Source organism: Schistocerca piceifrons, chromosome 3 (genome assembly GCF_021461385.2).
Source record: "Schistocerca piceifrons isolate TAMUIC-IGC-003096 chromosome 3, iqSchPice1.1, whole genome shotgun sequence".
In the NCBI taxonomy this organism is placed as follows: Eukaryota; Metazoa; Arthropoda; class Insecta; order Orthoptera; family Acrididae; genus Schistocerca; species Schistocerca piceifrons.
Genome location: NC_060140.1, coordinates 22,490,315 through 22,503,262, shown reverse-complemented (window position 1 = coordinate 22,503,262; position 12,948 = coordinate 22,490,315). Strand labels below are relative to the sequence as shown.

The 12,948-nt window shown below is 43.4% G+C and overlaps 1 protein-coding gene across 3 annotated transcripts in view; it reads right to left on the bottom strand.

Annotated features, from left to right (window-relative positions):
* Positions 1 to 12,948, bottom strand: part of LOC124788307 (E3 ubiquitin-protein ligase ZNRF2) — a 714,395-nt gene that overhangs the window by 540,494 nt on the left and 160,953 nt on the right. Inside the window, exon 1 of one of the 3 annotated variants that reach the window (XM_047255540.1) lies at positions 11,810 to 11,857. The exons of the other annotated variants lie outside the window; for them this stretch is intronic. Coding sequence (XP_047111496.1) covers positions 11,810 to 11,822 — 13 coding nt within the window. The 5' untranslated portion in view covers positions 11,823 to 11,857. Of the gene's footprint in view, positions 1 to 11,809; positions 11,858 to 12,948 lie in introns of those variants that run through there. 3 annotated transcript variants of the gene reach the window in all.

Sequence of the window (12,948 nt, the reverse complement as noted above, 5' to 3'; positions counted from 1 at the left end):
CTTACCAATGAAATTGTTCAACTAAGAAGTGACGAAAGACTCAGTTAAGATAACGATCCTTAAATCAGAAACTGCCACGGAGCTCAACAAGATCTGGCGCGCATAAAACAAGCAAGAATTTATCCTTAGTGAAGACGACACTTTACGAGAGGAAATAAACGTGAAGGAGACAAGTGGCTTGAGCTAGCGGCGGCGGTATTCGGCCTGACAGACCACCACTCTTGGCAACAAACGTGAGCGCGCGGAATAATCCGGCTGTGCTCGGCGAGTCGCATGCGATGCATTAGCGCACTTGGCGCTCCTATTCCGGAGAGGACCAGCTGTTTGCGGAGCGCCCGGCGATAATCTGTTTATCGAGTGACACCTGAACGCGGGGTTGCGACACCGCCACTTGCGCTTCGCAGCTCCCTGCCGAGGGCGGCCGCCTCACAACGCACTGGCCAAGTCTCCCAGTGCAGAGCAGCAGGGCTACTGCGAAATACAGTTCGTCTCGCGTACCTGCACCGACAACTGTCACGGACCCAAAGAGACGACCGTGACGACAATGATGTGAAGAGAGACTTTCAGTTGGAACTTCATAACAAGTCAAAAACTAGGGAAGATTGGCACTGTGCTTTCACTGTCCACAAATGTCAAATTGTACACAGCACAAAGCGCAAATATGTACCACAATATCAACGAGTCAGAATTGCAATCGGTCACGTCACACAAAAGCCTGACAACGGAATGGTTCATCAGACATGTCAAAATACATCCTGAAATTTTTTAAGCAGGAGGAATACAACGAAAAACTGCACAATTTTCGATGCTAAGAGGTACTACAAGTATTTTTTCTAAAATTGTTCAAGTTAATCGTTTTTCCGCACGAAGAACCACTTGCAAGGGCGATTTGTACAGCCCTTTCATGTCTGGTGTATAAGCAGACGCAGCTGCTGTGACCAGAGGACGTACCGCCAAGTCCAAAGTGCACACACGCGAATTTACAGCACTTAAACCAAAAAGTCTCGAATCATTGAATTTTTTGAAAACTCGGAGTTCATATTGACAGCTAAACTACTGCACATGCAATTGTTACACAAGTAACTAGCAGAGAAAAGGAAATTAAGGCAACGTTTTACGAGGGTCGTTAGTAAGTAACGCACCACTTTTTTTAATTTTTTTTTAAGCCATTAATATACATAGACAAACGTTCTTGATGGTGCTTCACATTTGATGTTTGTTCTGTGCGGCCGGCCGAAGTGGCCGAGCGGTTCTAGGCGCTTGTCTGGAACCGCGCGACCGCTACGGTCGCAGGTTCGAATCGTGCCTCGGGCATGGACGTGTGTGACGTCCTTAGATTAATTAGGTTTAGGCAGTTCTAAGTTCCAGGGGACTGATGACCTCAGAAATTAAGTCCCATAGTGCTCAGAGCCATCTGAACCATTTTTTGTTCTGTGCGACGATAAAGTTTCGAGCCGTTCTGCAGATGGCAGAGCCGTAGCACAACGTCAAAATGCCGTCTACATGCGACTCACGTTACAAGCAGCATGCTGTTATTGAATTCTTGTGTGCAGAAAAAGAAACCGTGGTGAACATCCATATAAGTTTGTGTCCAGTGTATGGCGATGCTGCAGTTGATAATACAGTTCGGCAATGGGAAAATAAAGTTATAGCCCCAGGAAATTCAGAAACATAGCTCCGTGGTTAGCCATGCCCGGGACGTCCTGCCACAGCCACTGGACATCATTGACTCATCCACCCTACAGTCCAGACCTGGCACCCTCGGACTTCCATCCCTTTGGGCTGCTGAAAGATTCTCTACGAGGAACACACTCTGAAGATGACGAGACTGTCAGTCATGCACTGAAAACATGGCTACACCAATAGGACAAGAGCTTTTACCAGCAACGAATACATGCTCTTCCACAACGTTGGTGTGCGGCGTTAGAACGTGATGGAGACTACGTAGGAAAATAAGACATGGACAAGACATGTTGGTGTATATTGTCAACAAATTCTGACTCTTAACAATAAATATGTCCTCAGAAAAAAAATGTTGGGCATTACTTACGGAACGACCCTTGTATGTTACATTACAGGCGACTTGCATCAGTAGCTAATATAATTTGTGAACATTAAATATTTTATAGCAGTTCCTGTAGCACAGTTCTTAAGACAATATTTCATTAACGTATATTTTTCCTGTAGTTGTCACAAAAGTGTGAAGTATGTATTGGATGACGAAAAGAAACATTTTGCTTACACCAGGCAAAAATGAAAAAAATTAATGCATTTAGATACTTCACACCAATAACTACTTTTACTCAGACCAAACACGGCTAGAGTACAAAATGACCCTGGACGTTATTCTGTATATTGTGCTGTGTACCAGGCAAACTTGATCAAATTCGCAAAAAGTGGTGACGCAAACTGGTAATGCACAAATGACTGAAGTTTAACAACGCTGTTCCGCTGATACACCGGAAATGACAAACAGCCATCGGAAGAAAAGTTGGATGACAATTTTCTGGAAAACGCTTTACACTGTTGAAAAATTTCATTATTTGTTCCTGATGATGTCCGAATTTCTTTTCGTCGTCCTTCTAAAGACAGAGGTCTCGTTATGTACAGACCAAGAGTCCAACAAAAGCAATGAAATATTTTCTGCAACTGGTAAGAAGACATTTTGCACGGAGGACATTTTCCATTTTCCAAATTTTACTACGTCGATTACTGGACTTTTGGCAATCAAAAACTCCTTTTTTAAGGCTTTCGCCTTAATTTACCTTGACGTTCCAGAAGATAGACATAATGCTGGCTTGTGCTTGAAACTTCACTCGAAATGATAAAACTGCGGTTTGCACACAGTTCTTGCACGAAAGCTGACTGACTGGCTTTATACGCAGCATTGTAAGGAAGAAAAAGAAGCTTCGTCTGTCAGCTTTAAATTTCTGTGTAGTATTACCACTAATGGCATATCCTGTACACAATTACTTGAGGTAAACATCGTAATTTTGCAACTTCCTTTTCCTGAATCAGTTTGAGCGGGTCGAAGAAGCATGGAAATCGGTAATATTCATCTCATTTACAATTCAGAGGGCCCAGTCCCGTAGATGTCCCTCGGTAACCGTACACCGACTCTCATGAAGAGTTCTAAATCTTTCGAATAGTTCTTCTTTCACACTTTTGCGAATTCCATTTTGGCGCATATTTCGTACTTAATTCCTCCTTTTACAGAGTTCACAGTCAGACTCTAGGAAACGAAACTGGTTTTGCACACTGCTTAAAGTTATAAGCATTTTCTCCCTGTTTCGTTTAACGAAAAAATTACAGCCTTTTCTTTGTCACTGAAAGCTAATACCGTACACGTGTTTTTTTCGATATGAATAGCGCAATAAACAATTCACGAAATCGTCAGAGTTATTTCTTGATTCTTCTTCCACAATTTCTGAAGAAATGTTGATATTATTCGAATGAATCTCAAAGAAATTAACTATTAAATAGCACATACGTAGGTCTTCAGGAGGAGTAGGTGATTTCTATTGCATGCCAAGTTCTTCACATTTTATTTTTGCATGGTTGGATAAATTAATTGGATTAAATATTACTGGATAACTCTGGAACTTGCACGAAGACAGACGCTATTATCAAGCATATAGATAATTGGCCGAGTTTTGTCACCATTGTTAACACTCAGCGATACCGCAAAGGCAATTGCAAATTATTATGGGTGTTAAATGAGTTGTAAATTCTAGCGTACAGTAACTGTGAACAATAATGCGCCAGAGAAACTATTAACGCACACTGAACTTCTCTGAACAAATTACGTTTGGGCAGCACCGACAACCAAAGCAGGTCGCGCGCCGTGTCGCAAGTGCGCTGTCTGCTGAAGCTACGGTACGTGTGTAGGCCTACATATCTCCAGCCGCCTCACGGGCTACGAATTTCGCAATTTTCAACATTTCTAGACAATACTCGCTGTGTGTCTGAGCAGCTAAAATCTTGTCTTTGTGTATCTTTCGGCAGATTTCGACGTGTCGGATTGGACCATTCCCTTCTAAGTTTCACGGTTATTATTTCACCAGTTCCTTTACGTTAACGTATTCCCCTCACTTCTTACATCTCTATATTTAACGTTGCTTCATTTTTAATCCCTTGTGTCATTCTGATCCGTAGCGAGCTTCAGACAGTCACAATACCGGGTGATCAAAAAGTCAGTATAAATTTGAAAACTTAATAAACCATGGAATAATGTAGATAGGGAGGTAAAAATTGACACACATGCTTGGAATGACATGAGGTTTTATGAGGGGAAAAAAACAACCAAAGTATTGCTAGACGCGTGAAAGATCTCTTGCGCGCCTCGTTTGGTGATGATCGTGTGCTCAGCCGCCACTTTCGTCATGCTTGGCCTCCTAGGTCCCAAGACCTCAGTCCGTGCGATTATTGGCTTTGGCGTTACCTGAAGTCGCAAGTATATCGTGATCGACCGACATATCTAGGGATGCTGAAAGACAACAACCGACGCCAGTGCCTCACCTTAACTCCGGACATACTTTACAGTGCTGTTCACAACATTATTCCTCGACTACAGTTATTGTTGAGGAATGATGGTGGACATATTGAGCATTTCCTATAAAGAACATCATCTTTGCTTTGTCTTACTTCGTAATGCCCCACTGTTCTTTTTTTTTAAGCCATTAATATACATAGACAAACGTCCTTCTTGGTGCTTCACATTTGATATTTTTTCTGTGCGCCGGTGAAGTTTCGAACGCTTCTGGCAGATGGCAGAGCCTTAGTACAGCGTCAAAATGCCGTCTATATGCGACTCGCATTACAAGCAGCGTGCTGTTATTGAATTCTTGTGTGCAGAACAAGAAACCGTGGTGAACATCCACAAAAGTTTGTGTCGAGTGTATGGCGATGCTGCAGCTGATAATACGTTTGGGCAATGGGTAAAGAAAGTAACAGCCCCAGGAAATGCAGAAACATAGCTCCATGATTAACCATGCCCGGGACATCCTGCCACAGCCATTGGACATAATTGCCTCATCCACCCTACAGTCCAGACCTGGCACCCTCGGACTTCCATCTGGCCGCTTAAAGATTCTGCTCTCCCACAACGTTGGCGAACGACCATAGAACGTGATGGAGACTACGTACAAGAATAGGACATGGACAAGACAAGTTGATGAATGTTGTCACCAAAGTCTGACTCTTAACAATAAACATGTTCTGAGACAGAGAATATGGGCATTACTTATTGAACGACCCTCGTAGTCCGGACAGTTAAGCTTCCCTTTCCTATTCACTTTCATCATAGTGGGTTCAGCATAAAAACATAATTTTCTGCTAGTTATTTCTAGAGGATGCATTTTATATGTCGCTGCCAGAAATAATGTCTTTAGCTCCTGACAGCGGAAATACAAGAGGCAAAGTGTATTTTAGTGTCATTTCTTCCACTGAGGGTAGAATCACCATCTCACTCGTAGGCTGCTGTTAACACAACACAAACCGTTGCGCATGGAGTGGTGCCGTGACCGGGAAGCACGAATTGCTGATGAATGGCGTATCTTTGTGTTCGGGGACAGCACTGCGGCGGATGACGACACCGGCGAGTACGACGGCGACCTGGTGTGAGTTCCCTCCTTCTAATGTTCTGGATAAGCACACCAGTGTTTACTCCGGACGTCACGGCGTGGAGAGCCATCGGGTATTGCACCAGGTCACAGTTGGCAGGGACTCAGGGAAATGTGACGGCGCGGGCCTCCTGTGTTACAACTCGTGCGACAGTATCGTGGGGCCAGCGCTCACCCACACGTGGGTCGGTTTTCTACGACGTGTCAGCGGTGTGCCGCTGCTGTGGCCGGCAAGGTGCCCCGATCAAACCGCAACAGAACACAGAACACGTGTGGGATCAGCTCGGACGTCGACCCTGTCCCAGTTCCAGTATATCGAGGAGCAATTTCAACAGCTGTGGGCCAACTTGACTCGGGAAACGATACAACGGCTCTGTAACGCTCATCCATACCGTATCCAGGTCCGACGGGGTGCAAAGTCGCTGTGATAAGTGAGCTCATACTGCCCAATTCTTTGTCAGTTTTACTCGATTTTGTAATCACTGCAATATCACCACATACTATCTCAAAAAAAAAAAAAAAAAAAAAAAAAAAGTCTCTGAGCACTATGGGACTTAACATCGGAGGTCATCAATCCCCTGGAACTTAGAACTACTTAAACCTAACTAACCTAAGGACATCACACACATCCATTCGCGAGGGAGGATTCGAACCTGCGACCGTAGTGGTCGAGCGGTTCCAGACTGTAGCGCCTAGAACCGCTCGCTCACCGCGGCCGGCATACTCTCTCAACCCGTGAATATACGTCTCACGTCCTCCTCCCTTTCTGACTGCTTCTTTTCTTTTTTCAGGCAGTGTAAATGAAATCGTACAAATTTAGAGTCGGGACACAGAAGCGGCTGATGGGTTTTTGTGTCACGACAACTGATGGACTGACTGAATGGACAACGAAATGAATAATAAAAAAAAAAGAGATACAGCTTGTAATGACGTTGCTAACGTAAAAGGATTTTCAAAGCTTAGGTTTCCATCGGACTGAAGACCGTAATTTACAAGTAATCATTACTACCAAATCTGACTTACAGAAATGAAATCACTCAAAAACTGAGGATGAGACAGTGAAGAATGGAGATATGTGTGTTGACACTTTCTAGCAGTGACACGAAAACAAACAAATGCGTCAGGGACCACACTGGAGTAGAAGACGCAATTCTGCCTGTAGTGGAAATGAAATGGGAGTAGAGGGGACCTGCAGCCAGGTGAAAATACAGTACGTGCACAAACTGAGTCCTTCGCGGGATTCCGAGAGATAAGCAGAGATCGATACGACGTCATAATTGTAAGATGGGTGGATAATGCTAGAAAGAACTCTGGCGCACTATTATATATAACAAATGGATGATGGTTATGATCAAATATGTTGAGGAGGAAGTCTGTAGTTCTACAGTTAAAATTCTTACAAGAGGTATTTTTTTCCCCCTCTGAGACTATTACACATCTTACCTTAAGTGTCCTTCGAACCTGTCCCTCTGTGGAAGGTTTCCTAAGACCTGAAAAACGCATTTCCAGCGATTACATTGCGCCCGAGTGACAAAATCAGCTGTTGAAGAGAGAGGGTGCCTTGTTCATCGAATCACACAAGACGACACAACGGAGGATTACATGACGGAAACAGTGTCCAGTGTAGCTGATATTGTCGCATCCTCTAGTTTACTAAACGCTAGGATGGCTTCTGAACACCTTTGCTGGCTTACCAAAGTGCCCACACGTTCTGCACACAACGTCTCTCACTCGCTCATGCACCGAACTGTTCAGTTACGAGCATAATGCTTGTGTCGAACGTAATGACAGTGGGAGCGCCAGCTAGTTCTCAAAACGGGACGGGACTACTTAAAAGTGTCTGCGGCTGATACGGATACTACGCTCTATCCCTACGTCGCACTGCCACTAAAGGTGCGCCGTTTAACTGCACCCCAAAACATTTACATAGACAATGGTGAAAGGGCTTTACAATTCTGGTATTCGACCGAATTTATGAAGAGAAACTAAGGGGTACCCAAGACTCTATGTCCAGTCCAATAAATGGAATTAGGTGCGTCAAAAATGTAAGTTCCATTTGGAAATAAAACGTAAACAGGTAACGTTACAGAAAAACTACAAGTCGTAAACCATCTTTCTACATTGTTGCCACCATTTTGTAGGCACTTGTCATATCGTAATCCAAGTTTTCCTCATAGAACGTTACCGTCTATATTGCCAACTATGTTGAACACGTTCTTTGGAGTATCGCTAGTAGAGAGATCGCGACTGTACGAAGGCTTCGGCCAGCGTCCTGTACCAGACGTATCTTGTTCGCAGTGTGAGTTTGAGCACTGTCAGGAATCAAAACGATACCGCTGATGAGCCTCCCGGGACGCTTGTTCCGCATTCCATGGAGCATTTTCGTAAGATTCTAACAGTACACATTTGCACTGTTTGTTTGATCTCGCGGTAAAAAAAAAATCCACCACTAGAATGCCGTGTCCATCCCAAAAGACTGCACGACTTTTCGAGGTGTAAAGATTTGCCTGACTTCAGTCTTTACTGGTGGTGCAGCGTGTCTCCATTCCACTGACTGTCGTTTACATCGAGCCAGGTCTCACCCCTGGTCACTTTCTAGCTCAGAAAATCAACATCTTTGATTTAAAGTGTCAAAAAGTTAAATCCACCTCCCACACGCTGGTTTTCGTGTTGCTCTCTATGACTTTTTGGCACCCAAAGAGCGCACAGTTTTCGAATTTATTTTTTCAGATACAATTTGATGAAGGAGTAAACTTGAAATATGCGGAAAGTCCTTAGAAAGACTGGATACTGTAATCTTACGGCTTTCTGTACGAAACAGTTCTTCATTAACCAAATTCGTCCGTCATCGTGCACAAGATCACGTCCTCCATTGAACTGTCCTGTCCATAACCTTACCACTGAACCACTCATCGCATTTCGTCCGTAAACATCACATACCTGTTGATAAATGGCGCCTGGTTTAGTGTTCTTCGATTACAAAAAATGTATTACTGATCTTATCTCGCAAGCGCCGCAATTTTCAATCAAGTTTGCAAATCCAAACAAGCACTGTACAGCTTAAACACCATCCGGAGAAATCAAGACGGTGTCGTCTCCTCCTCCTTGCCTTAAAGGAACTGCCGCGCATGCATCCAACTGTGAATGCAGGGCTGCCGCAGAAAGGAACAGAAACGGAACTTTACTTCCAGAAGGACTGTGTCTCGATGAGAGAGAAACCTCAAGCAGCTGGTTAACAAACAGGAACAGAGAGAACCAAGAGCTGGTGTTGATGCGCTGCAGCCCCGTCGCTAGTTACGAGCTGCGAAAAGCTTTAGCATCGTGGGGTATTTTCACACATTATGATGTTACAACATGTTTAACAATTCCGCAAGCTAACTAGAGCCTTTAGAGACACGTTCGCTGAATTTCTAACACCGCGTGAGCCCTGGAGTCTCAGAATTCACACGGCATCTGTTACACCAGGCCGGTTTTATCAGCGCTACTTAATGCACGAAAGGGAAAAAACAGCGGAGCACTGGCTGCTGACGTCGCATTTAATTATAATCCTTCCTTGTGGTTCAACAATATTCAAGACCCACTATTATCTGGACAAATCTCCACTTTAAGGTACTATGAAGTTCAGTATAAAACATCGGCAAAATACCTTTGTCTCGGTAGTAGATGTAATTCTGAATTCACTCCAGTTCCTCTTTCGTGCTCAGTTACGTGATCCCCTCATGTGCAACTGTCGTGCATATCTTAATACCTTCCTCTCTCATACATCTCGCGAAATGACTAAGATGAGCGCTAAATTAGAGCTACTGCAGAGGCTTACCGACATTCATTCTTCCCACACGACATTCGGAAGTGAAACGGGGAAGTGAGATCAGTTAGTGGTACCAGAAATGCCCTCCGCCACACACGCCATGTGCCTCGCGGAGTACTGACGTAAATGCAGAATAGCTTATGAGCAGAAACGTGGCCACGATTTGGGGCAGAACCAAATAACCTCGTCAGTTGCAACCTTCAATAGACTTATTTCACACGAAACTTCATTATTTTATTGACTGTTATACAGAAACGTACCAATGAGAAAACATTGCAATCTGTCAGAATTCCACGGAGTAAACATTTTTATTTTATCGAAATTAATTACCGAGAGATAAACAGTTCATCGCGGATTTTCCGTTGCCCAATAGAGCATATCATGCCGGTTTACGTTACCGCTGTTGGTGAATGACGCTACGTCCCTAACCAGAACGCGTACAAAAAAATCTGTCATCGTCCCGTAATTTCTCTTGTGCCCAGTGGCAGAACTGTACACGACGTTCAAAGTCGTCGCCATGCAATTCCTGGTGCATAGAAATATGGTACAGGTGCAATCGATGTTGATGTAGCATTCTCAACACCGACGTTTTTGAGGTTCCCGATTCTCGCGCAATTTGTCTGCTACTGATGTGCGGATTAGCCGCGACAGCAGCTAGAACACCTTCTCGGGCATCATCATTTGTTGCAGGTCGTGGTTGACGTTTCACATGTGGCTGAACACTTCCTGTTTCCTTAAATAACGTAACTATCCGGCGAACGGTCCGGAAACTTGGATGATGTCGTCCAGGATACCGAGCACACATTGCCGCTAGTAACCCAATCGCTTTACCAAATCTTAACTGACAAACACGGGGAATAATCAATAGTTGTTGTTGTTGTTGTGGTCTTCAGTCCAGAGACTGGTTTGATGCAGCTCTCCATGTTACTCTATCCTGTGCAAGCTTCTTCATCTCCCAGTACCTACTGCAACTTACATCCTTCTGAATCTGCTTAGTGTATTCATCTCTTGGTCTCCCTGTACGATTTTTACCCTCCACGGTGCCCTCCAATACTGAATTGGTGATCCCTTGATGCCTCAGAACATGTCCTACCAACCGATCCCTTCTCCTGGTCAAGTTGTGCCACAAACTTCTCTTCTCCCCAATCCTATTCAATACTTCCTCATTAGTTATGTGATCTACCCATCTAATTTTCAGCATTCTTCTGTAGCACCACATTTCGAAAGCTTCTATTCTCTTCTTGTCTAAACTATTTATCGTCCACGTCTCACTTCCATACATGGCTACAATCCATACAAATACTTTCAGAAACGTCTTCCTGACACTTAAATCTATACTCGATGTTAAGAAATTTCTCTTCATCAGAAACGCTTTCCTTGCCATTGCCAGTCTACATTTTATATCCTCTCTACTTTGACCATCATCAGTTATTTCGCTCCCCAAATAGCAAAACTCCTTTACTACTTTAAGTGTCTCATTTCCTAATCTAATTCCCTCAGCATCACCCGACTTACTTCGACTACATTCCATTATCCTCGTTTTGCTTTTGTTGATCTTCATCTTATATCCTCCTTTCAAGACACTGCCCATTCCAATCAACAGTAATAACGCACATATAACTAACAGAAGTGGCACCTTTACACCCGCGCTTTCTCCGCCGCAATACCTGCAATGTAAGCTCAGTAGCGGCGTCTTGCGTTGGATATTATAGCGGCGACACGAGTCACCATCCATACCAGGATACACCATCTGCAAACGAAATATGTAACACAGAAACCTTCAAATTTCATTTCTTGCGTAATAGTCATGTGCAAGTCCCAATGTTGTTATTTTTCGCCACCAGCTATGGGCTACATCATATTTCCAAACTTGGATTCTTATATCACAATATCTGGAAACATCGTTGCAACAAGGGCGGCCTCGCCACCGCCGCGGCGCCTGCGGTGGTCAGGGCTTCTGTGACAACGGTCGTAGGTTACAGTGCCACGAGGTCATTAAAGGCAGCGCTCTCTCTAGAATTAATGTTTCACTCTACAATGGAGCGAGCGTGTGAGCTGTTTTGAAACTTCTTGGGAGTTTAAAACTGTCTGATGGACCGCGACTCCCACCAGAAGGCCAGCTTTCTCCCGACTGAGCTATCCATGCACGACTCACGATCCGCTCTCATAACTTTACTTTAATCATTCCCTTTTCTCCTACCGCTCAAACTTCACAGAAGCTCTCTTCCATATCTTCTGGAAGCTTACTAACTTTAGAGGACACTAGTTAATTTTTCCTCTCTATAAATTCTACGGAAGTGTAATATTTATATACATTCATCAGTCGAAAACAAATCCATCTGTCAATACGGAGTTCTACACAGTAGTCAGAGTTACTCACCCTTGTTCGTCATAATTGTACGTCTTTAGCCGAAATCATCGTACGTACCTGCAACAAAACGATAACACAAAATTAAATACAAATGAAATTAAAGAATGTCCGAAGCATAGATGGAACATTAATATTTAATAACATTTCCAGAACGTCAATACACGTTTTACTGCCGGATGTTAACCTAAAATTACATCAAACTAGAATAATAACGCCATCAGCAACTAGTGTAAGAATTAATGGAGGAACCTTCAACTTGTCATGCATCTTAGCAGAAGAAATACAATATTTCCAATTGTAGAATCACAATTTCTGAAACAAGGCAACAGCACCAATATGGTTTTTCTGAAATAACGCAGAACAGGGATTTTTGAATTACTGCAACACTATAAACAATATGATATTTAAAAATATTAAGAAATTGATAGCAAAAAACTAGAAATCATAAAAACTGAATAGCAATGTGTTTCCTGTAATAACTTTGCTGCCTCCATTAGGGCTGCATACAGATCATACCTAAGAGGAATGAGAGGCTATAGATTTGTAGGAATTCGACTTGCCTCGGCTGAGCTTTTAATGTATTTGTAGGCCTACGGTACATGCTTTTGGAAGTTAAACCCGAGACAACATGATGTGGTTTTGCTGGGGTTGATTGGCAGGTGTCGAATGGGGGTTATATCACGCCGAAGTCTAATGCACAGTTAAGTGAAGAACGTAACATAAATACATCCTAAAGGAAAACCTGTTTCAGATAATTAAAAAAAACCACCAGTGTTCGACAAGCTTCTACTGTCACAACATCTGTAATGGTCCACTAATTTAGTGCCATAACAACTTCGTCGGTTACGACACATGAAAATATAATAGCATAGGGATCACAGTACAGCTTGAAAGCAATGGTATGCTACTGGCCGATCAGAAGTCAACTTTGTGTCGCGCACTGGAGTGTGTAGAGTTCAGAAAACCAGGAAGGCACAAATTTCTCTACCTGCTAATGGGAGCAGGTAAGACTGCATGCACTTGAATACCGGATAGGCCTATACTTCGGTTTAGTTTAGGACTGTGGTCTTGCAAGAAAAATACAAATTTATGGAATAATGGACGAACTTTGTGATCGGATTCACGACTTCCTAGCGTCGTTCTTGACG